We start from the raw sequence: 25,642 nt of genomic DNA, 5'->3' as shown, positions 1-25,642 counted from the left end.
AAGGGAGGGCAGTGAAGAAAAATATATAACTCAATAAAGACAATTTTTAAAAAGTAAAAATAAATACCCCCAGAAATAGATTGCACAAGGCTTTATTAACCTTGAATTTTCTTAATGCTAATAAAAAAGGAACAACAGCAACAGAGAGACACTGAACAATTAAAAACACTTCTGAATTCAATCAGATGGTGTACTTCCACGTGCATTGACTTGAAAATGGAAACCAGGAGATGTGCTGCATCAGGGAAGGGGTCTCACTCTTATTTCCACAGGAGAAGAAAAGGTATACCATAAAAATTAATCAAGATTCGGTTTGAAATAGAGAAACCTCTTGATAAAGAGAAATGACAACTCATCCACAGAGGTGACAATCCTACAAGTTGTAAGAAACCCTCACAAGGGTTGTGTCAGGGTTCTGTTCTTGTCTTTGAGTGAAAATAGAAAATACCCATCTTCAAGAGGTCAAGAGACCTTAACCATCTAGACACCTAAAGAAGAAAATATATCTGTCCAGAAAGAATCGCCAAGCAAAGAAAAAATCTGATTTATGATACCAATATTCTCTGTAGGGTAAAATCTCAGTACCTAAACACATTTCTCCTTACTTGTCAATATAATGGTAGTCCTGACTCAGCTACAGAGAAACCCTGTCTCAAAAAACCAAAAAGAAAATCAAAGCTGGCTTTGGAGTTGGACTGTGGCTCTCTCCTTCTCTAAATCCAAGCATTCTCTTAGAAGAAAACTCAGAGTTTCTGTCTCATATCAGGAGAACCACCTTGTGTGGAACAGAAAGAAAATAAAAATCTGGGGACTAAGGTTATCAAAAATTCTACTTCTCCCTATACCTATTTTGTCTTTATGGTACATTTCTTTGAATATATGTCTATCAAAATTTAAACTTTTCCTTTTGATATGAATAATATTTAAGTTTTCAACAGTGAACAATAAATTTTCCTACAGCAATCTCTGAATCTCTGTGGTTTGTAGGCAGGGTGTCATATTCTTAAACTTACTTCCTGCTGTCTGGAGGTGATGGCATCTTTAGGGGATCCTGAAAAGAAAAATTTTTTTTTAATTGTCAAGTCTTGTATCATTTTTTTGTCCAGTCTATGTGTAATGGGAAAGTGCAGGACTTTTCTGAAGTCTCTGTGAAGAAGATGGGGCCCCACGATGATTTTACCTAGTTCATATGATGTCATTCAGCTGATAGCACAATTTAAAGATCGACTTTGAACTACAAACTGCTTAGAATAATTTCAAGGTGGCTAGCTGAGATAATTTAGAGCCTAACAGACTACTCTAGACAGGACTTGAGAAAAGTCCTGCACTTTCCCATTACACATAGACTGGACAAAAAAATGATACAAGACTTGACAATTAACAAAAAATTTTTCTTTTCAGGATCCCCTAAAGATGCCATCACCTCCAGACAGCAGGAAGTAAGTTTAAGAATATGACACCCTGCCTACAAACCACAATCCCAGAGAACTTAGAAGACAGCAATGAGGACACTAAGAGAGACGTACACAGATCTAATCTACATGGGAAGTAGAAAAAGACAAGATCTCCTTAGTAAATTGGGAGCTTAGGACCTTGGGGGAGGGTTGAATGGAGGAGGGGAAAGACAGGGAGGGGAGCAGAGAAAAATGTAGAGCTCAATAAAAATCAATAAAAATGAAATAAAAATAAAATTAAAACACAAAGATTAAAGCCTATCTATTTATTTTTTAATCTCTGGATGTGTATGTGCATGTACTTGGGCATGCAAGTGCTTGGGTCTGTCTGTGCACATATGAAGGCCAGAGGTCAACATTGGATGTTTTCCCCTATCACTTTCCACCTTGTTTCTGAGACAAGGTCTCTCATTGAACCAGGAGCAAACCAATTAGGTTAGGCTAGCTGGCCACTGAGCCCCAGGGATCAACCTGTCTCTGCCTCTATACGCCAAAGTCAGTGTTGGGATACAGACACATACTCCTACGTCTGGCTCTTTAAGTGGATGCTAGGGAATAGAACCTAGGTCCTATTGGAGACTTGAAGAACAAAATGGAGATAATAAAGAAAACACAAATGGAGGGAGGGATGGTTGGATATGGAAAATCTGGGTAAATAAACAGGAACTACAGAGACAAGTATAACCAACAAAATACAAGAAATAGAAGAAAACCGGGCGGTGGTGGCGCACGCCTTTAATCCCAGCACTCGGGAGGCAGAGGCAGGCGGATCTCTGTGAGTTCGAGGCCAGCCTGGTCTACAAGAGCTAGTTCCAGGACAGGCTCTAAAAAAGCTTCAGAGAAACCCTGTCTCGAAAAACCAAAAAAAAAAAAAGAAATAGAAGAAAGAATCTCAAGTCCTCATGCTTCTACCAGGAGCACAATATCCAAGTCCTATTAAGCTGTCCTTTCTTTACAAGTATTATCTTTACTTGCCACTCCAAATTCTTCTCTTCTCATTCTCTCTTGAATTCCATCTCCACTCCATAGCAGTCCTGTTTCTAAACCCAATAATTAGGTCTCATCTTTATTTCTGACCTATCTACAGCAATTATACAGTTGGCAGTGTCTCCTTCTCTATACTTCCTTCACATGGCTCTCAAGACCTCCACAGTCTTAGCCTTTCTTGTATTTTGCTAGCTCCTCCCACTCAGTCTCCTTTGGTGGTTCCTCCTTTTCTTACTATCATCTTCATATTGGAGTGGCCCACAGATGAGACTGTGACCCTCTTTTCTAAGTACACTCACTTTTTGTTGGCATGCTCTTTAAATTTTGATTGTGTAGATCCCGTTGATGGGTGCCCATGCTGCTACAAACACCACTGCTACAAACACTGATGTAAAAGAGTCTCTGGGGTGTATTGATTTGGAGTCTTTTCTAGGAATTCCCAGGAGCTGGATATACTACTTTCTTGATGATTGTCATCAGTCAGTTGGCTTTTTCTTCGTGTGTTGAATATTTGTAAATGTATACCTTTCACACCTTCAATCCAGACTCTGCCATGAGTTGTAGGCTCAGTGATCCAATTTCCCACTCAGCATTTACCTTTATCAAAAAAAAAAAAGAAGAAGAATATGACACCCACATTCTCAAGATGTAACATGGGTGGTTTTTTGTCAATCGGTGGATTATAGATATTTGTCATTGTTTAAGGGGGTTGGTTACAAGTTATTATTGGTAAGGGTCAGGGAAAAAGCTAAACAAAAGAAATTCAAAGTTCTTTGGAAAGAAAAAAGGGGGATATAGATATAATAGGAAAAATGGTAGATTATTGAATCTACTCTGAAAAGAGAAAGGGGAGGAAATAAATATGATAAGATAAAAAGGTAGATTATTGAATCTACTTTTAAAAAGCAAATACTAGTTTTAAATGTTTTACATTGGATTTGACTTTTGTATATTGTATACAAATTTTGTACATTGATACAAATTTGAGATTAATTTTGTTAAAACATACTGTACATAAGTTTCTAATCTTGTTCGAGGTATTGTACCTCTACAGCTCATTTAACAATATAATGCAAATTTCTAGTCTTTGAAAGTTATTATTACCAACTGCTTAGGATAATAATGAAGCACAGGTTAGTAATTAGTCACCTACTATACTGGAACTTGTAGTCACATTAGGTATGTTTTCAAGGTCAAATAAAGACACATTTTAGATAGACAGATCAGGGAACCTGGGGGTGGGGTGAGATAAGGGGATGGGGGGATCGGGAGAGAAAAGGGTGAAGTGGAGGATGGGAAGACCTTGGGGGAATAGGATGGTTGGGATATAGGAAGGGTGAATATGGGAACAAGGAATTATATATCTTAGTTAAGGGAGCCATTCTAGGGTTGGCAGAGACTTGACTCTAGAGGGGTTCCCAGGTGTCCAGGAAGACGCCCCCAGCTAGTTCCTTGGGCAGCTGAGGAGAGGGAGCCAGAAATGTCCAGATCCTATTGCCATACTCATGAATATCTTGCATATCACCATAGAACCTTCACCTGGCATTGGATGGAGAAAATGACAGAGCCCCACATAGAAGCACCAGATTGAGCTCCCAAGGTCCTGATGAGGAGCAAAAGGAGGGAGATCATGAGCAAGGAAGTCAGGACCGTGAGGAGTGCGTTTACCCATTGAGACGGTGGGACAGATCTGACGGGAGACCACCAAGTCCAGTTGGAATGGGACTGATGGAACAGGGGACCAAACCGGACTCTCTGAATGTGGCTGACGGTGGAGGAGGACTGAGAAACCAAGGACAACGGCGATGAGCATGAACTCTACAGCATGGACGGGCTCACTGTGAGCCTTGTCAGTTTGGTTGCTCACCTTCCTGGACTTAGGGGGAGCTGGGAGGACCTTGGACTTAACATAGTGAAGGGAACCCTGATGGCTCTTTGGCTTGGAGAGGGGCGGAGTGGGGGTATGGGTGGAAGGGAGGGGAGGAGAGGGGGAGGAGGAGGGGAGGAGATGGAAGAAAACAAAATAATAAAAAAGAAAAAACACACTTCAGAGATCTACAGAATGTGGCATTTAAGATGTTTTAATAACATAGGCTCTTTTTATGACAATAAGACATGCCTGCTGGGAGAGGTCCTTGGAACCCTGCAAGAGACCCTGCTCCCATGCTGAGGGGAACCGGAGAGGAAGAAATGGGTAGGCGCCAATGCAAGAATTCCACCAACATCCGGAAAAGCAACATGGTAACACCAGAATCCAGCGAACACAAAACAGGAAGACTTGGACATCCTAACCCAGAAGAAGTAGAAGAAAACTACTTTAAATGTAACCTTATGAAAATGATGGAGACCTTTAAACAGGAAGTTAAAACTCCCTTAAAGAAATGGAAAAGAAGACAAAGAAGAAATTAATAAATCCCTCAAAGATACCCAAGAAAACCAAAAAAAAAAAAATCAAATAGGTAAAGGAAACAGTTCAAGACTTGAAGAACAAAATAGAGGTAATAAAGAAAACACAAACGGAGGGATGACTGGATATGAAAAATCTGGGTAAATGAACAGGAACTACAGAGACAAGTATAACCAACAGAATACAAGAAATAGAAGAAAGAATCTCAGATGCTGAAGATACTATTGAGGAAATAAACTCACTGATCAAAGAAAACAGCAAATCCAACAAATTCTTAACACAAAACATCCAGGAAATCTGGGACACCATGAACAAACCAAACCTAAGAATAATAGGGGTAGAAGAAGAAGAAGAACTCCAGATCAAAGGCCCAGAAAGTATATTCAACAAAATTATAGAAGAAAACTTTCCCAACCTAAAAAAAAGATATCCCTATGAAGGTACAAGAAGCTTACAGAGCCGGGCGGTGGTGGCGCACGCCTTTAATCCCAGCACTCGGGAGGCAGAGGCAGGCGGATCTCTGTGAGTTCGAAGCCAGCCTGGTCTACAAGAGCTAGTTCCAGGACAGGCACCAAAGCCACAGAGAAACCCTGTCTCGAAAAACCAAAAAAAAAAAAAGAAGCTTACAGAAAACCAAATAGACTGGATCAAAAAAAAATCCCCATACCATATAATAATCAAAACACAAAACATACAGAGTAAAGAAAGAATTTTAAGAGCTGCAAAGGAAAAAGGTCAAGTAACATAAAAAAGCAAACCTATTAGAATTACACCTGACTTCTCAATGGAAACAATGAAAGCCAGAAGGTCTTGGATAGATGTGCTACAGACACTGAGAGACCATGGATGCAAGCCCAAAATACTATACCCAGAAAAGCTTTATTTCACCATCAATGGAGAAAACAAGATATTCCATGACAAAAACAAATTTAAACAACACATATCCACAAATTCAGCCTTACAGAAAGTAGTAGAAGGAAAACCTCAACCCAAGGAAGCCAACAACACCCACAATAGCACACACATCTGATAACCCTCCACCATGTGTCTCTCCACAGCAATAGAAACCCTAACTAAGATAGAAGCACAAGTGTTTTTTGCCTGAGTGTATGCAAGTGTGTGTACCACCCAAGTGCCTGGTGCCTGCAGAATCCTAAATATGGTGTCAGATCCCCTGGAACTGGAGTTACAGATGGGTGTGAGGCCAAGGCACGCACGGTAGGCTAGAAAGCAGCGGGGACCCGCCAATAGTGAAAGACAGGTAAATCCGTCACCAGAAAAACTGCAGAGCAGAAATTATGACACCACGGAGGGCGGAGACCTGCTGACGAAAGGAACTGAGAAAGCTAAAAGAATGTCCTGAAAGAGCTGGAGACGAGAAACGGCAGTCTGGGAAGCGATCCCTTTATGAGGAAAGAGATGGTGTGGAGGAATACACACCGTGAGAGACTGATTTTGTGAGAAAGAAGGATACGGAGCAAACAGTCCCGCAGTCACGAAAGAATGAATCCCAGAATCAACCTCATCCAAGCAAACAGCTGCATTCTGCTCTGCAGACACGAGAGGGCACTCTTGACCTCAGAACGCTGATTACTCTCATTGGCAACTGCTAAAGCAGGAAAACAAAACATTCAAAACGCACAGAATTACGTGGCATTACATGAAGAAAATTAAAACTTAAAATCAATGACCCTTTAAAAAACTAACCATTAAATAGGAAAACTCTCCGGTTTTCCAATCCAATCTAAATTAAATAACCTTAATTATCACTTTATGAAACAGAAAAAACACCATTTAACCAGAACTATAACCCAGAAATTGACAAAAAACTAAAAGAAGACAGAGTTGACTGAAGTCACAGATATTGAATAAAATAAATTAATTCAGAAAAAAAGAGGAACAAAATGAGAGAGAGAGAGAGAGAGAGAGAGAGCAGAAAGAAAAGAAAGCAAGCAAGCAGGTCCTTGGAGAACGTGATAGATACAGTTCCCAAAGAAGAAAATGATGGAATACATTCAAAGTATTAGCATCAGAAAACTTTCTGGAAATAAACTTGGGTTACAGGAACTCATCTGGAAAGCAAATTATGATGAGTATCTTAGGAAATCACATAAACTGATAAGAGGCTGGGAAGGTCCGCATGTAATACATTCACACAATCGCATAGACATAAATAAAAATAAAATCTTCTTAAACTTTTTTAATTAAATGAAAAAAATCCTCCAGATTTCAAAGGGTGAAATGGCATTATAAAAGATACAAGTATGCCTAACTATAGAAACAAAAATATTACTAAGTAGTCTAATTTTTTAAATTAAGTCCTGTTGTTTTTTTAAGCCCTCCATTATTTTCTGGAGCTACGTAAGACGTTACAAGGATGTCAGTATTTGAAAGCGCAATTTATTCAAGAAGTTTTAGTTCTTTTTAACGTGGAAAAGTAGCTGAAGGCTCACAGCAGCAAAAGGACTGGAAAGCGCCCGCGGGTCTCGAACCAACCACGCAGTTGGTTGTGGCGCTTGGACAAACCACGAATGGTACGTAACAAGCAGAAGCACTGTCGAAGTAACCGCTGAGCTACAGCCAGTCCGGCAGTTCCTTCCTGGATATAGCTACATGACTGTGAGAGAAACATACGTCATCCAGAGACTGAAAGTTTTTTTGCTGACAGGGCGTGTGACACCGACCAATCGGATCCCGTTCCGGCCACTAGGCGAGGGCTTCCCGGGTGCCCGCAGCGCCCGCGCGGACTCCTGGACTCACCCAGTGCAGAGCTCCTCCCCTTGTCCATTCGGCCCTGCGCTGGTCCAACAACCATCTTTAGCGCTATGTTACCTTAAGTATGTTCAGCCACTGCCTCTCCCACCCGAGGAAATGGAAGCTTTGCAAAGTGCAAAAGGTTATTCCAGACGTAGCTTTGAACTTCGTGGCTTAAAGCGAGCGGCTCTCCCAGATGTATATTCGCGTTTGTTCTGTCATATGATTCCAAATACCCAGTCAACTCTTATACCTTTTATGTACTGAAAACAACTAATTTTCCTCAAAATTCCTGTCTCTCCATTAGCCACCATAATATACCAGTGTGGATTCTCCCAGACACGATGTTGAACTTTTGTTGTTTTGCTGTTTGATGGTTTATTCTTTTGATTTAGGTAACTGTCTCAGACACAGCATTTGGAAGGCGAAGACAGAGATTGGCTACAATAGACCCTGTCTCAAACCAAAACAAAACTAAGTCTTGGAGAGCTTTCTTGTGTTATATATTTAACTCACCTGCATTTTAGCGTCTGCCCTAAATGAGCTAATTTTAAACATCCCTTTGTATCTGTTGATTTATATAGAAGCATGCTATTTGTGTATGATCTTTGTTTTGGAGACAAGCTCACTCTATAACCCAGATTGGCCCTTAAACTTGCCATCCTCCTGCCTCAGCCTCCCTAGTAGGGAATTATAGAGTGCCATCAAACCTGCTTCTTTGTAGGGCTGCAGATCAAACCTCAAGAAGGCGATGTGCATCACAAGAACCAGTTTTTGTCTGTAAAGAGGGTCTCATATAGCCAGGGCCTAACTGAGGATGACCTTGAGTTTCGGACCCTCCTAGATTACAGTGTGCCCAGCACACCCAGTTGTAGGAGTTGCCAGGGACTGTACCTAGGGCTTTGCCCATGCTACACAGGCACCTTACCAACTGAGCTATATTCCCATCCACCACCACCCCCAAGTGCTTTTAGATACTTACAGACAACATGGTGGCAAACGTCCATAATCCGAACATTTATGGGAAGTGGAGGCAGGAGGAACAGGATTCAGGGCCGTCCTTGGAACATTGTAAGTTCAAGGCCAGCCTAGGCTACAAGAGACGCTGAGAAGCCACAGAACCACCTTGTGTTTCCTGTTTTTGTTTTGACACAGGGTCTGTGTAGACCAGGCTTGTCTAAAATTCAGAGATCTGATGCTTCTGCCTCCTGAGTAATGAGATTAATTGCATGTTTCTCCACACCTGGCTCCAATTTTAAATAGCAGTTCCACTAGAAGGTAACTCCCCTACCTGTGGATCTTGACACCCTGCTCCAGAAGACACCAATGCCTTTACCAGGCATGGTCACGAGTGCCTGTAGTCCCAGAGTACATGGGAGACTGAGATGGGATCCTAAGACTGCCTCAGAGTTTCTCCTGACAAGTCAACGAGTGAATTAACACAAGTAGGACAATAGGTACACTTAGCTAAAATACAAATTTTCTACAGCTTTAACTTCTCTTTAAGAGATTCCTGAGTTGAGATTGTTCTGTGTTCTAAATTCCCATCCCACCCTCTTTCACCCTCTAAGCTTCCATCTTTTTTGCGTGTTTGGTGGTTTTTTTTTTTTTTCCGAGACAGGGTTACTCTGTGCAGCCCTGGCTGTCCTGGAACTCACTCTGTAGACCAGGTTGGCTTCGAACTGAGATGCCTCTGCTTCCCCAGTGCCGGGATTAAAGGCATGAGCCACCACCGCCTGCCCCAAGCCCCCATCTTAACACTACCCCCATAGAACCCAGCCATGTCATTTACCTGTCCCAAGTTTACAAAAACCGAAACACATGGTTATGATGGAAATGACAGGTGATCTCACCACAGTAGAGAAAACACTCATCATTGCTCAGTTGAAGGGGTAATTTCCCAAGGTTAGAATCTCTTCTTACTGAAATCTTATCAGTCTTTTGGGTTGGGGGGGGAAGGATCCACTCAACCATGTTACTCTTCCTAGGACAGGTAGTAATCCTGCCAACGAATGCAAATGTGAACTTACCTGCAATCGGCCTGCAAACTCTGTAAGGTTTCTTTGATATAGTCTTGCTATCCAAACCAGACTGGCCATGATTTTATAGAAATCCTGCTTCTGCTTCCCAAGTGCCGGGGTTACAGGTCTGCAGCACCATGCTCAGCACTGTAAATTCCTGAGTCAGGCAGTGAGCCAACATGGAAGCATGTGTTTATACAGCATCCCCACTGGCCAAATTCTATGAGAACTCATTCATCAAAAGGCAGACCTATCAGTACAGAAATCTTAAACACAAACCCAAAGGGCAGGGTCCAGGGCTTTATGAGACCCAGTGTGTCAGATGCTACTTAAAGGTGAGGAACTACATGATCATAGTCATTTTGTGGCAGTCTCATTAACTCAAATGGACCCCTTTATTGAGAACATAGAGCCAGCCAAAGGAATTTCATGTTTACATGACTTGCATGACTGTCCCCTCTGCCCTCACCCCCATCTCATCCTTGAATCCCTTACACAAGGCACAGTGTGTGATCCAGGAGTTCTCAGTGTGGGGGGGAGGGGGAAGTTGATCAGTCTATGTCATGCAGTTACAGGTTAAACCACAGTGGGGAAGTTTCTTAGTCATTTTCAATGGGGGAGCCATTTACCCATTCTCAGGCAACAAAGGTATTTTTAGTTGTCACAATTGGATGCTAGTGCTACTGACATCTACTAAGTGAAGGCCAGGGATGCTGCTCAACATCCTACAGTGCACAGAACAACCCCTTAAAACATAGCTGGCCAGTTAGAGGCAGAGCCTTTAATCCCAGCACCGAAGAGGCTGAGACAGGTGGATATCTGAGTTCAAAGCCAACCAAGTGAGACCCTATCTCAAAAATACTAAAGAAAAACCTCAAAGGCTTACCTAGCTCATCATCAATTATACCAAGACTTAGCCCAACTGCAGACAGTTAGGTTCAACCCTGAGTTCTTCTGGTAAGATCAGAGGATGCTAGGATTACAGGGGGCTAAACTTGCTCAGACTCACAAGGGCACAGATTCTATTAGCAGAGAGGGAAAACTCACACTGAGGAAACCTATACTGGGGGCGGAGGGAGTTCAAATCAGAAGGGGAAGGCTCTATGTGGAAACCCTTACTGTAGAAACTTCTGGGGCAGGGGATGATATGAAAAGGTTCCCAACAAATGTGAAGCAGGCCCAGTCAGTGCCCTTTATTGTACATGTTGAACAGTGTCTGAGAACCGGGATCTCCCAGAGTTGTTTGTCTGTTTGGTTTAAGGGTTCTTTTGTCTTGTTGGTTTCATTCTTTTTTTGCATCAAATAGGTTCTTCCAAGAACCTGTTCCCGAGGAAGACAAAAACAGAAATCCTCAGTGAAGTAAAACAGAAGAAACAAGGTTAAAAACTCACCAGACACAAGCCACACCAAACACTCATCCCATTTAATTTCCTGTTACATGCACTGAGGAAACCAAAACATTAGGCCCCAGGGCAGCAATGCCCTGAGATTCTAGCTCAGGCCCCTCTTTGTGATAAATCATGCACACATACCCACACACACATTGACCCAGGCAGAAGTCACATGCATGCACAGGTGGCTAGAGAACCGCTGGGTGGGACGGGAGGAAGAGCTGGGCAAGCATACGCCAGCACCTGTGGACTGGAGACCCAGATAACCCTTCTGTTGCAGGCTGAACAAGAGTAAAGATTAGAAAAAAAGCAGAACACAGGAAAAAGGAGGACAGATGAAGAGGGAAAGATGCAGGGGAACTGGGGGAAAGCAGCCTCCAAGAGGGAGGTCTTTCTTTATTGGGAACAAGGATGGGCAGAGGATCTGCGACTCCAATAATATACCGAGGCTGACGGAATCTGCCACAGCTTCCCCTCTACATCCTGTGCCCTCTCCTGATGCAGAGGGAAACCACAAACACCCACCCTCTAGCCCTACCCATTAACACTCGTAAGGACTTTCTCCAGTACCCAAAAAGAAATGACACCCCACCCCACCTCAACACACACTCAAAGTTAGGTCCAGCACAGGCCAAAGTTAGGCCCAAGAGAACGCCTCAGTAACTCTTCTTGGTGGAGCCAAAGCCAGAGAAGCCCATCACAGCTGCCATCTCATCCTCCTCCTCAAACGTCAAGTCCTCCTCAGCCCTCCTTTTCTTCTCCTTCTGCTTCTCTTTCTTGTATGCTTTAGCCTTTTCCTCCTAAAGGTCAAGAGAGAAAATTACACAGACTTAGCTCGCTCCAGAGCTGATATTGTTGAAAGAGATCCGTGAGCTTCAAGATTCTTTTCCATCTTTAAGCATGACTGACAGCCACAGTAAAGGTTAAAAAGTCAGTGCTAAAGCCCTTGTCCAGCACGCATGGGGCCCAGAGACTGACTCCTAGGACGGCAGTGGGGAAATTGTAAGAAAAGATTTTAAGGGAAAAGAAGAAAGTCATTAAGTCTCTGGAGTTCTTAATTATACACCCTAGTTCATCTCCAGTTCTAACCAGACAACATCCTGGGGCATGCAGGATATGCTAATATCTGTTCTCAGTCCAGTGTAAATGTTATCCTAAGATCTCCCACGCAGAAAATGAGGTACACTGAAGTTATTTAACTTTCCCAAAATTCATGCAAATACATGGAAGAAAAAGGATTCTGACCCTATAACCTGGATCCATAGACCAACTAGGGACTAGTTATATGTAGTTACTCCCTCCTACAGTCTAAAAGGGAGTAAAAAATGTAGGGGAAGCTACACGTGCATGCAGGTATATGATAGCAGAAGGAAGTTCTGAACTTTCTTCATTTTGCTATGAACCTAAAATTAGTCTAAAACAAACCTGTCTAAAAAACAAACCAAATGAAAAAATAACTGCCAAGTGATCTGGTCTAAAGAGTCAAAGAGAAATGGATAGGTTTTGAGCCATTTCTCTTGAGTCTCACACAAGGACACCCTAGGACACAGAAATCCAAGAACAAGACTGGAGATCAGAGAGTAAGCCGAGGAAGAGGGCCACCCCCAATTCACAAGGTGAAATGCCAGAGGTGGGGAGCAGGGTCAGGAGAGCCTCACCTCTTCTCTGAGCTCCTTCATCCTTTCCTCAAAATCATAGTCCTTCTGCTTCTCCTCCATCTTCTTCTTGTTCACCTCGAAGCGTCTCCTGACTTGGTCCAGAGTGGAGCGCTCCACACGCATGGACATGCCCAAGTTCCGCTGGTCTGGGGAGGGAACAGTGAAGGCAGCATAACTATGACAGTCTCAGCCCTCAAAAGTCTGGCCCTTGCTTTTTTTTTCTTTTTTAACCTTTTCATAATAAAATACACAACAAAAATAACTATGTCTAAAAGAAGCTCTGGGTCTCACCTGCTCTCAGAAGTGGCAGCCCCAGATAATTAGCAGGTAGCTTTCAACTGCATTTGCTAATCAGATTATCAACCGGGTCAGCTAACCTCCTCCTCTGGCCTCTGTGCTTCTGCCCAGGCGTCACACACTCAGCAATACACATTTATAAATAAACACACACACACCAAGAAAACCACTCCACCACACTTCCCCTCGACCAGTCCTAGCTCCAGCCCTGAACTACCTCCAAGTCTTACGTTTCTTTCCATTAATGTGATCCAGGAAGTTGATGGAGTCCTTCACCACGCAGTCACAGACGTTGCAGTAGTAGCTGACAAATGGGAAGAAACAGCATATGAGTCAATCTGGTTTTTAAGGATCTTACTGTTTTCAGGGAAGAAACTCAAATTTTTGGGAAACTTATATGAAATCTGTTTTATTAATGGAGACATTAACTGGTCTGAGACCAAGCTGGCCTCAGACATGCAAAGCTTGTCCTGCCCCTTTGTAAATGCTAGAATTACAGATGTGTATTTTCATAAAGCCTTAGAAGATGGTCTCCACCCTCCAAGGCAGCCTGACTCTCGTTGTCTTCCCTTCCTTTGTAGCTTCCTCCCAATCTGTGTCAAAATGTTCTGCGTGATAGTCAGAACGTGCAAAGCAGTAGTATATCACTTCCAAGATTAGATTATCATATAGTGGCTTCTGCGTTTGTGAGGATGACCTGGTTTGGGGAAATTCATCTCTTTGTTTTATTGTGAACAACCTTACAAATAGGCCCATAGAGTGAACTTCAGCCTCCAAACCATAGGCATCTGAGAGCCCGGAAGATCTTCTAACTTTAAGCCCCAGTGAATGCAAGCAAACCTAGTCAATTCCATGACTGCAGCTTCATTGGAGATCCTGATCCAGAAGCTCCAAGGAAACTAACTACCCCTCAATTCTATGCCCATGAAACTATGAGCTACTATTATTTTATGATCCTAGAGGTTTAACTTACTAATTTATACAGCAAAGGCATCAAAACAGTGGGCTTACTAAATAATCTGCAGAAATGTGGCTAACTGCTATGTATCTGTATGAGTCTCCGGATAAATTCTAACTTGACAGAATTCAAGGAATGGTGGCAAAGGGGTGACAAGCTCTGTGGAACTCTTCTACAGGTCACAGAACTGGTGTATAATAACTACAGTTAACAACTCCACCTAAGACACCCTAGTGCCTTCATAACAGACTATATAACCCCTTTGAGGGTATTACTGATAAGAAGCAGCCCACAGAACAAACTCCCCTAGAAACAGGGCTGAGTTGACTTCAAACTTCAGGGGACAAAGAAAAACAAAGAATCGAGTTATGGTCAATAACGTTGCCATCCCTGGCCTGAGACTCTCCTCAACAGTTCCTAAAACCAATATGAATAGTTTATTAGACCAGCCTTGGTATTAGAGAAGGACAAAAAGCAACTCACCCTCCCATTTCAGACTGTGGGGTCGTCTTGGTAATGACGATAGTCTTCCCAAGCTTGGACTCCAAGTCCACCTTGTAATCCCTGTGCCGAAGAAGTTCCCGCTTGACGGGCTGCACTGGTTTTCCTGAAACAGAATGACAAAGTGGGTCCCTTCAGTATCTCTCCCTCTCCCTCCCCCCTCTGTTTTTTAAGACAGGGTTTCTCTGTGTAGCCCTTGCTATACTGAACTCACTTTGTAGACCAGGCTGGCCTCAAACTCAGAGATCCACCTGCTTCAGCCTCTTGAGTACAGGGATTAACAGTGAGTATTACAGTGTCTTAGCCAAAAAGGAAAAGAAATACATGAACCCCAAAATGAAGATGACTACTCTTGTTGTTTTTTTTTTTGATTCCTCAACAAAGGGACACAATAGATACTTTATACAGCAGTTAAAAGAGGCCAGAAAAAACTCTAATTGGCCTGGAACTCACTATGTGGACCAAGCTGGCCTCGGATTTGATGGTAATCCCAACTCTCAAGAGCTTTCCTCCACTTTAAAGCTAGCACACTTAACAGAGCTTCTAGTCTAGCTGAACTGAGGAGTTCAGAATTTTTGCTACAAGTAAACCTCTCAGAAGAGGGGCACTCACACTCCATAACATAATGTCCAGTGTTTTTCGTGCATGTGATGGCTAATACTGGTTGTCAACAACTTGGCTACATCTGGAATCACCTAAACCCAAGCAGCTGAGTACACTTGTTTGCAGTTTATTTTTATTTTTGTTGGGGGGGGAGGGAATGAGCTGGATCATTTAAGATGGGAAAACCCAGCCGGGAGGTGGTGGCGCACGCCTTTAATCCCAGCACTGGGGAGGCAGAGGCAGGCGGGTCTCTGTGAGTTCGAGGCCAGCCTGGTCTATATGAGCTAGTTCCAGGACAGGCTCCAAAGCTACAGAGAAACCCTGTCTCGAAAAACAAAACAAAAAAGATGGGAAAACCCACCCTGAATATGGGCCACACCAGGGGGCAGCTCATGTAAAAGGAGAGGGGAAGCTTTGGGTTTTTTTCGCCTGCTTGTCGTCACACGCTAACTGCAAGCTATCTTATCCTGTGGCCGGGGCATTCCTTCTCGAGCCACTGCATCAACTCTACCATCCCCTTAGCCCTTCGTGAAGCGAGCACCCACCATCCTTCTTTTCTCTCTCTTCTGTGAGTCTCTTCTCCGCGAGCTTCTCATATTCATCTTTGTCCCACTTTCGGCGAAAGTCCAAGTTTTTTGTCTGTAGGGGGAAAAAGTGCTCAAGATCCGTCGTTGTGCCTGCTCCCCTGAAGAAACTAAGGGAACCGCCTAACTGCCACCAAGGCGGCCCAGGACCTTTCAGAAGAGAAGTCTCTCTGGAACGCCCGGGGGTCTGGGGTACTCCGGACCCCAACCCGAGAGACTTCCGAGATTCCACGGTCCCTGCGCCAAGGCCTTACGGGGGAGTCCTCGAACCTGGACCCTGAGATCGCGAAGAGGTGTCAGGAAATCAGCCAAGTCTCACAGCTTGTCTCTATTTTGTTCCGAAAAACCACCCCAAACCCCTCAAACCTCCTCACACCAACACCTACCCCGCTGCCCGACGCCATCTTCACAGCGAAGTGAATGGAAAGCCGTAAAACGCCGTAAAGCGCGCCCGGGAGCCATAAGGCAAGATCACGCTCCAATAAGATTCGAGCCTCGCGTTCTAACTGCGTTAAGGACTGGTGCGATCCTAAGGCTATCCTGTTAGCCCCGCCCTCTGTTTCAAGGAGACGGCGCAGGCGCAAAGGGAGCTTGAAGCAACACGGAAGTAAGGGTACTGGCCAACGTTTTTCTCTCTGGCTTTCAAAACAAGCCCTGGAAGAGTAATAGCTCAGCCCTTCCTTGTATTTTACGAAGACTCAGAAGTTCGGAAACAGTACCCCATGAGCTAATCAACTTTACCTGCATCTCAGCTTTTTTTTTTTTTTTTTTTTTTTTTAAAGACAGGTTCTCAGGTAGCCCAGACTGGACTCTGTAGTAGAGGCTAGAGTCTTGAACTTCTGATTCTCCTGCCTCCACTTCCGAAGTACTGGGTTTACAGGCATGAGCCACCATGCCCCGTTCATGTGGTGCTGGAGCTTGAACCCAGGGCTTCATTCATGCGATCAGGCATTCTACCAATTGAACTCTGCCTAGTAAACCTTATTTTAAAAGCTAACACACTATCAGTGGTCTGGATGTCCTATTCACCAGCATGTACTATGAGTGTGGCTCTAAATTATGCACAAAAGACATGCACTTTTACATTTGGGTTCTTTTCCCCTGAAACAAAGATACTATTCTTTGGTTAAACTTATTTCCATGTCTGGAGAACTTTTAAACTCATTCAATTTATGAAGTAAAATTTAATCTTGACACTTTCATCAGCCAGCACCCCCAGAATAAAGCACTCAGCACTCTTGACAAGTTTGTAGTGCTTGAGACAGTCTCATGTACCCCAGGCTATGATGCAAAGAGGATGGTTTTAAACTCCTGAACTCGACTTTCCAAGCGCTAGGATTATAGGCATGGTATGTTTTAAAACAAGATCTATTGGTCCTGGCTAACCTGAAACTCTCTTTGTATTTTCCTCGGTGTATTACTGGAGTCACAAGAACTCTGCCCAACTGGGTTCCCAATAAAGAAAACCTCCCTTTTTTTTTTTTCGAGACAGGGTTTCTCTGTGGCTTTGGAGCCTGTCCTGGAACTAGCTCTTGTAGACCAGGCTGGCCTCGAGCTCACAGAGATCCGCCTGCCTCTGCCTCCCAAGAGCTGGATTAAAGGCGTGCACCACCACCACCACTGCCCGGCCCCAAAGCCGACTTTGAGCTTCTCATCCTCCTGCTTTCACCTCCAATGGGAATGGTGTCCAAAATCTCCAAAGATCAGATCAGATCGCTAACTTATCATCCATTAAACTCAATGTCCAAAATAATTAAAGAGCCCCACCCTTCTACTGTTAACTGGAAGAAACAGATGCACTCCTGGGTCCTTGAGACATCATTTCTGTTCACTGTCCTTTCTTGCTGTCTTTTTAATACTCCACAGACAGACCATAGTCTAATATAGACAATTTCTCCAAAACCTTGTTCCCAAGATACAATACAATAAAGTGGAGTATATATTTAGCTTCTCATTTCAATGGTCCAGAGTCTTGGCCTAAGGCAAGTCTTCCAGAGTCTCGTTCACTGTAACCAGGTTAACATCTCTCGACAGAATTCACAGGCACTCAGCTCTGCCTCTGCAGCTGGAGTGCGCTTCTTCTGCACGCCAGCCATGTTCACTTAAGCAGAGTAGCCGCTGATTCATGAGTCCTCAGGGCCGCCTTCCTCTGTGTCCAGGACAGATGGAGGCATAAGGCAACTGTACAGCAGCCATGCTGGCCAGCTGTGTAAAGTCCACCAGAACTCAGTCCTAGATGAAAACGTTTCTTCTAAGCGCAGCAGACAGAAATCAGGCAACAATCAAGACTCAGACAGTCGCTTCTGAATTTCAGCCACAAGACTTTCTCGATTAATGGTCACCTAAAACATAAGAGAATCCTTGTGTGATAAAACAGAAAATGATACCTAGCCAGTTTTTCCAAATTTACTTCTCTCTCTCTCTCTCTCTCTCTCTCTCTCTCTCTCTCTCTCTCTCTCTCCCTCCCCCTCTCCCTCTCTCCTGCATGTATGCCTTCTCGCCAGAAAAGGGCACCAGATCTCATTATAGATGGTTGTGAGCCACCATGTGGTTACTGGGAATTGAACTCTAAGCTATCTCTCCAGCCCCCTGAATCTATTCTCACTATTTACACCTGGAACCCATATGGTGACTCCTGCAAGGTCACATACACATATATGCATGAGATATATGTGCACAAATACACGCAACCACACACACTCACACACACACTCACACATACACGTGATTTAAAAGAAAAAGTTTTAAATTTATTTCCTCAGAGTCCGCATCTCTGAAAAGAATCTGAAATCAGCTGGGTGATGGTGGCATACACCTTTAGTCCCAGGAGGTAGGGGCAGGTAGATCTCCAAGTTCAAGACCAGCCTGGTCTACAGAGCAAGTTCCAGGACAATTAGAGCTACACAGAGAAACCCTGTCTGAAAAAAAGGAATCTGCGATCTAGGCATGACAATATATGCCTGTTGCCACAGCACTTGAGAGGCTGAAGCACGAAGATCAAGAGTTCAAGGAGAGCCTGGGTGACACAGTCCCAGACCAGTCTGAGCTAAACAAACAGTGCAACCCTGTCTTTAAGAGGGTGGGGGTGGGGTGCAGCATTTGGAACCCAGTATTTCCGGAAGCTCCCACTCACTTCTTCTCTGCTGGCCACGGAACGGAGCTTGATGACACCTTCCTTCTGTTCTTGCTCACCAATGATGACCATCAGAGGAATATCTGTTTTCTCACAATAATGCAGCTGGGCTAATAGTTTAGGGTTGTTCTTATAGAGCATCTCTGCCTGAAAAGGATAATAAGGAAGTGGGGGACTTGACGTGGTTAGTACGAAAGTGCCCAAGAACATACATTTCCAAGGGAGCCAGAAACAAGGAGCCAGCCCTCTAGTGGTGAGCTGCAAACGTCCCAAGTGCCACCACAGGCATGAAATGAGCTGTGATTGTCGTGTCCACACACACCCAGAGCACTCTAATACCAACGCTACCAAACCTTGATCCCAGCATCCCAAAGCTCTGCGATTAGCTTCAACCGTTCTCGAAGAAAGTTCTTCTGGGGTGTGGCCACAAACACTTGGGTCTCTGTGGTTCGAACCTTCTTACCAGAAGCCTAATAAAACAGAGAGAAGAAATTAAAACTACAGCCTAGGGTAGCTCTCACAACTGTAATCCCAGTACTCAGGTGCCGAGGGCAGGAAGACCCTAAGATCAAGGCCCACCTCAGCTCAGAAAGAAATCCTATTTCAGATAGCTCTTTTAATGGGGTTGGGAGGAGTGCAGAGGGAGGAAAGGATTGGAGAAATGGCTCAGAAGTTAGAGTACTTGTTCTTTAGAGGATCCAAGTTCAGTCCTCCGCACTGACATGGTGACTCACAATCACCCATAGCTCTGACACCCCCACTTCTGACCTCCATTGGCACCAAGCATGCACACACATTCAGGCTAAACACTCATGCACATAAAAAGATAGAATCAATCTTTTAAAAAAGAACGATATTTCCTTTGTACTATCAATTCCAAGAAGCAAAAAGAAAACAAAAAAAGGTCCAAAATGCACCTCCAGAAACTAGTTCTTAGCTTTCAAGGTCACTTCAACTCTACCTAGGATCTACCTTCATCTTCTGCTCCACAAGGAAGAAGATTCTCTCTACTCCGATGCTCAGCCCCACACAGGGCACGCTATGGCCCTTGGGATCAAACTGGGCCACCAGGCCATCGTAGCGCCCGCCAGCAGCCACACTGCCCACACTCAGAGCCTCCGCTCCCGCCTGACCCGGAGTCTGCAGCAGCACTGCCTCATAGATCACCCCTGTATAATAGTCTAGGCCCCGGGCCAGACTGAAGTCAAAGGAGATCTGTAAGGGAAAAGCTACAGTCAGTCCCAGGCCAGACTCTGAGAACCTAGGAGCTCAACAGAAGGTCAATCCCAACTCCGCCTACCTTTTCGGCAATTCCAAATAGAGTCAGGTATTCAAAGAGCAGCTTCAGGTCCGCCAAGCCCTGCAGAGCCAGCTGGCTTTGGGACAGATTGGGATCCTTGGACATTTCCTCTACCAGGGATATCCCCCCTGGGGAGAAAAGTCAGGTAAAGTCTGTGTTGTTTGCTCAAGTATGTTTGATCCAAATTTATCTAGGTGGTTGTTGTTGTTGCTGTTTCAGTCTGAGTTTTTGTTTGTTTGGTTTTGGACAGAGTTTCTCTACATAGCCCAGGCTATCCTAGAATTCACTATGTAGACCAGGTTGGCCTCAAATTCACGGAGATCCACCTGCCCCTGCCTCTCAATGGCTGGGACTAAAAACGTGTGCCACCACAGCCAGCTTGAATTTATCTGCTCTAGCCCACCTTCCTCATTTTCTTTAAAAAAAAAAAAAAAAAAACACATCTTTAGTCTCAAGACCTTCTTCTCCACTTCTGTGTTTGCCAAGAAGACATAAAGCAGTTTCAATACATAAAAGGGAAACTTGATCCAGGCCAGACTCTGGAGCTGGACACACGTCGCCCTCAGCCTGTTCTACCACGGCTCTGAAAGCACTAGTTCTTACCGTGACACTGGGCGTACTCCCCAATCCGATCGGCCACCTCAGGAGCTAGGCCTTTCCTGACCACCATCTCATGTCTCACTTCTTCCCATGACATCTGCATTAAGACAAACATCAGCTCCACCCAAGCCCTCTTCACCCAACTGACGCAGGACATCGCGCTTTCATTTGGCATAGATATCTTGAGGAATTCACAGTAAATCCAGCAAAATCAGTGGCAATTTAAGAAACCAGCCACAATCCCCACTGTATGGCATAACTCAGACTTAGTTTAAAAATGTCTCCTTAATCTTCCCCCCACCCCCAAATAGTCACTTTCAGCCATGGTCTCCTTATTCTTCCCTAATGGCATGGATTAGAGGGCAGGGCAGAAACCCAGACAGGGTCTGTTGAAAGCATGTTTTCTTTGTTACCTTGTCTAGTTTGTCCACTGAGGAGCAGATGGTACGGAACTTGCTCTTAGGAACACCACAGACAGCAAACATCCCGTCTACAACCCGCCGGTCATTTACCTGTGAACTCAACGGAATTAACCCAAGTGTCTTTGGGTTAATGGCCATCTCTAAAATGCTTGACTCATAAAAGACAATTTCACAGGCCCAATACAAACTTTTCCTTCACTATGTCCACCAGGCTGGCCTCACCTTAATGAGAAAGTCCCCCAGCTGCAATCCAGTTAGGATTTCACACATGATCTTCAGACATTCTGCATCAGGGATCATAGGGTCGAATTCACCGGCAATGTCAAAATCCTATGAGAAAAAAAAAGAGGCAGAAAGTCAGGCATAGTGGCACACGCCTTTAATGGCAGCACTCGGAAGGCAGAGGCAGATGGATCTCTCAGGGAGTTCAAGGCAGCCTGGTCAGTTCCAGGATAGTCAGGGATACACAGATGTCTCAAATATCTATCTCAACAAAACCAAAACCCAAAAACAAACCAAGCAAACCAAGCAGAAGAAAAACAAACCTCCCACTGATCAGCTAATCCCCAACTTAACCATCACTGAACTGCGATGCCCCAGTAGGGTCCCTTACACACTGGCAGAACTCCCGGTAGCGGCCCTGGACTATGGCTGGGCTCTCTCGCCGCCACACCTTTCCAACTTGATATCGCTTCATCTTCTTCAGTTTATTCATGGCCAGATAGCGAGCAAAGGGGACCTTAAGTAAGCAGGTTGAGGAAGAAAGACACTATGTTCCACGTTTAGGCCCACCATTCAGACAGGAGGGAGAACTGGGTTCCTAGAAACCATCCTTGTCTTCGGGCTTGTTTCCACTGTCTCCGAAACCTAGCAGAGTTGGTGTTGATGAAGGCATTTCACTTACTGAAACTGAAAGCTGACCAGAAAAAAAGAGGCAGGGACAGCAATGACCTCAGATGCTTAGGCCCAGTCCATTTCCTCCCACCCAGATCATTACCCAACTAACTAAAAAGCCCTCAAGCTTCAGAACTAAATTTGCCTATGATCTAAAACCCTGTTTCTGAAAGCTCAGCCAAGACCACATGCACATTTCCAGGATTCTGTTTAGAGCGGTGCTTCTCAACCTTCCTAATGCTGCGACCATTTAATACAGTTCCTCGTGTCGTGGTGACCTCAACCATAAAAGTTATTTCACCGTTACTTCATAACCATAGTTATTTTGCTATTCTTATGAATCATAAAGTAAATATCAGATATATGACCCTATGGGGTTGCAACCCACAGGTTGAGAAGCTCTGGCGTAGCACGTGTGAGATGGTGCAGTGGGGGAAGGGGTACGCTGCACAAGTCTGGCACCCTGAGTTCTGTCCCCAGAACTCCACAAAGCTGTTCTGCGATCTGCACGTGCGTGTCCACATAAACACCACACACACACACACACACACACACACACACAAATTAATTTTCTTTCATGTGCATGTTTATAAATAGCACTCCAGTGAAAGAATGTAGAATCTCTGGAACCAGGGTCAATAATCTGTGTTTCTGGAAACTTCCTGGAAAGATTCTCCATATGCATGCAAGTTAAATAATGGGGCCTTCAGGTTAGGCTCTGATGGCAGAATTGCCTCCTAGAAGAAGTCAAAATTCCTCTACTCCCTTCTGCCAAAGAGCCCTCTGGATTGGGGTAGAAAAGGGTCAGGTCCAGCACGCGGAAGGATACAGTAAGGTCATAGCGAAGAGACAACAACTCTCCACCTTGATCCTTCAAATCGTACATGAGGCCGAAGTTGTCTTCATACTTCTCAGTGAGCATTTCCTGCGAGAGTCAGACAGAAGAAGCCACAGTTCCATGACTGACTACAGAACACAGATGAGAAGCCCTGTGGGTAACTGAGGGCAGGAAAACAATGGGGTTCCCGGCACCCTTGTGTCCTTACTGTGAGCTCGAATGCTGGTGTATCCAACCCCTTTGCCCCATGACGTTTAAAGCAGCTGATAATCTCATCAAGAATTTTCTCCCTCACAACCATCTGTTGAGGATTTAAATCCCTGGTGCCCTGGAAAACAAAAGCAGTCAAAGCAAAAATCAACACCATTTAAGACTAAAGGTTAAATTATACCCATAATCTAAGGTTTGAAACTAACTTGAGCCCCATCTAGAATTTCAAGAATAAAACAACCCACCGACCCCCTAAAAGGATCTAGTTTAAAAGGGAGAGGTAAGGAGAGCTGGCGCGCCCTTCGTAACACCAATAGGCAGGGTGGGTATAGGATGTTGTTACCTTTGGAACCTTGATGATAAAATTTGGTTTCTCTTGATGTGGTTTCAGTTGGGATGTTAACACTGCCTCTTCAACCTGGAAGAAAAAGATGTGCCTTCTCTGGACATTGGCCATAGCTGTGACCTCTCTGACCCTGTGGACCATCAACCTGAGAAGACCCTTGATCCCACACAAAAAGTTTCCTGAACACCATTTTATCTACCCTGATCTCCTTCCACCCTCAATAATCCACGTGGAATTCCGAGTTATACCTGCAATACATAGTAAATTCAATCGATCTTTATTACACAAACTTCTTCACTGTTTGGAGTTTTTAAATGTCTGAAAAAGTTGAAGCACCTGAGAATAATAAAAACACAGAACCCACAACTGCCACCACTAAATGTCTACAAGTAGGAATTAGAACTCCAGTTCTCAACTGGACATGGTGGCACACACATGTAATCCCAGCACTTGGGAGACAGAAGCAGGAGGACCTCTGTGAGTCTGAGGCCAGACTGGTCTACAGAGTGAGTTCCAGGACAGCTGGAGCTACATAGTGAGACCCTGTCTCAAACAAATAAACAAAAAGAACTCCAATTCTCAGATCTTACTCAAATAGCAAAAAAGGTGGTGCATGCCTTTAATCCCAGCAGTGAGAGGCAGAGACAGGTGGATCAGTATGAGTTTAAGTCAACCTGGTCTACACAGTGAGCACCAGAACAGCCAAGGATGCACAGTGAGACCCTGTCTCAAAAACAAACAAAGTCATTTGTCAGACCTGGAGTCAGGGTAAATGAAACATAAAGACAGAACCAACCCCCCAAAAAGAACAAACCTGGCCCAAGGAGATGGCTCAGTGGGTAGCAATCAAACCTGAGTTGGATCCCTGGGACTCACTCACATGTTGAAGGAGAAAACCAATTCCCACAAGTTGTTCTCCGATATACTTACACTCACATACAATAAAACCTATGGACTGATAGGAACAACTTTCCTGGTTGGGGAAAAAAAATCCCAGACTAGTAAAATGCTGTGACTTAAAAAATGAATAAAAGATCTGAACCCTGTTGAGCATGACGGTACAAAGCACCTGCCTTCGGAGAGAGGTAACAACCGCTGGCCGTGCTAGTGAAATGGCTCATGAGTAATGGGGCTCGCCACTTTATAGAGACCACCTAAGTTCAGCCCCCAGACACCTCAGGTGAAGACAAGAACAGAATGAGCCATGGCACACCAACACCCACACACATTAATTATAGATAAATGAACTTTAAAAAAAAAAGAAAGAAAAAGAAATCAGACTTGAAGTCCCGAAGGCTGTAATCCCTTCCAGAAATACAAATCGTGGTAATCTCTGTACTTTGGAAAGTCCCCAAAGAGAAGTCTGAGTTCAAGACCACAATCCCTAATTCTAATTCCAAAATGCAACTATCTTTAGAAATGTTTCTCTGAGATTCATTTTTAGGTAAATTCATTTGATGTGCATAAACTCAGTTCATTTATGGTTTGGAGACATTCTATATAGATCTGGTTCAAATTCTAACATGCTCAAGAATTTCGGAGGATTGAGAGTAAACCTCATTATAGTAGTTAGTTGTTATGTGGCCCTAAAAATCATTTATCCCTGTGATATCGGCTTACTCGGCTGTAAAATAGAGATAAACCCTCAACATCTGAGATTGCTCCAATAATAAAATGACAAAAGCATCCGAAACTCTTAGTTCAGCGCAGGTACAAAGTGGCTAATCAATAAAAACCAACTTCAGGTTTGGAGAGATAGCTCTTTTAGAAGACCTGAATTCCATCAGCACCGGCTCTGTGATCCGACGCCTACTTGCGGGCACCAGGAGAGGACGCAGCAAGCAAATACCCATACACATAAAAAAAAAAACCTTTAAAAATTAAAACTCAATTGTAATAATACAACAGGCTGCGAGTCTATGCCTTCAGGCCAGGAGGCCCCGCCGGGAGTCGGCGGAGTCGACTCAGGGTGGCTCACCTGGCTGTGACAGCCAACCGCCCGGGTGCACACAGCGCCGGGAGGTCGCAGGAGCTGGCGGAGCAGCGCAGCCCAGGCACCACGCCGCAGGGTCCCCAGGTGGGACATCGTGCAGCAGGGCGTTAGCTTCCCGGAGCAGGAGCCAAGGGCCTGGGAACTAGGCCAGCCCGACCTCAGAAAGACAAGGAGTTGAAGAAACCTAGCACGAGCCCCTGCAAGAACCCGATGCCGGCGTTAGTCGGGGGTGGGACTGAACTCCGGAGTATCTCACGCTCCCCGACCCGGAAGTGGTTTTGCTCTCGCCAG

The 25,642-nt window shown here is 44.3% G+C and overlaps 2 protein-coding genes across 3 annotated transcripts; both read right to left on the bottom strand.

Annotated features, from left to right (window-relative positions):
* Positions 1–10,790: 10,790 nt before the first annotated feature.
* Positions 10,791–16,056, bottom strand: Zmat2 (zinc finger matrin-type 2). Of its 2 annotated transcripts, XR_005285439.1 has the most exons (7): positions 16,002–16,056; positions 15,577–15,670; positions 14,411–14,534; positions 13,200–13,273; positions 12,673–12,818; positions 11,612–11,814; positions 10,791–10,943 (listed from the first exon to the last, which is right to left on the bottom strand). XR_005285439.1 is itself a non-coding variant. In XM_038330497.1 (6 exons), exons 1-6 carry the CDS (start codon positions 16,017–16,019, stop codon positions 11,671–11,673), a joined length of 600 nt encoding a protein of 199 aa, XP_038186425.1. In that variant the 5' UTR covers positions 16,020–16,056; the 3' UTR covers positions 10,791–11,670. The 2 variants fall into 2 exon arrangements, 1 of the variants encoding a protein (XP_038186425.1); XM_038330497.1 differs by having other exon boundaries at positions 10,791–11,814.
* Positions 16,057–17,433: 1,377 nt separating this feature from the next.
* On the bottom strand, positions 17,434–25,606 carry Hars2 (histidyl-tRNA synthetase 2, mitochondrial). The gene is made up of 13 exons (XM_038330043.1): positions 25,337–25,606; positions 23,356–23,430; positions 23,011–23,130; positions 22,794–22,889; positions 21,684–21,809; positions 21,293–21,400; positions 21,062–21,160; positions 20,652–20,745; positions 20,049–20,176; positions 19,721–19,963; positions 19,102–19,218; positions 18,749–18,895; positions 17,434–17,957 (listed from the first exon to the last, which is right to left on the bottom strand). The coding sequence occupies exons 1-13, from the start codon at positions 25,442–25,444 to the stop codon at positions 17,898–17,900; spliced, it is 1,521 nt and encodes a 506-aa protein (XP_038185971.1). The 5' UTR covers positions 25,445–25,606; the 3' UTR covers positions 17,434–17,897.
* Positions 25,607–25,642: the final 36 nt, after the last annotated feature.

Source organism: Arvicola amphibius, chromosome 5 (genome assembly GCF_903992535.2).
Source record: "Arvicola amphibius chromosome 5, mArvAmp1.2, whole genome shotgun sequence".
NCBI lineage: Eukaryota > Metazoa > Chordata > Mammalia > Rodentia > Cricetidae > Arvicola > Arvicola amphibius.
The sequence above is the reverse complement of the archived record's forward strand: the minus strand, read 5'-3'. Positions and strand labels throughout refer to the sequence as shown.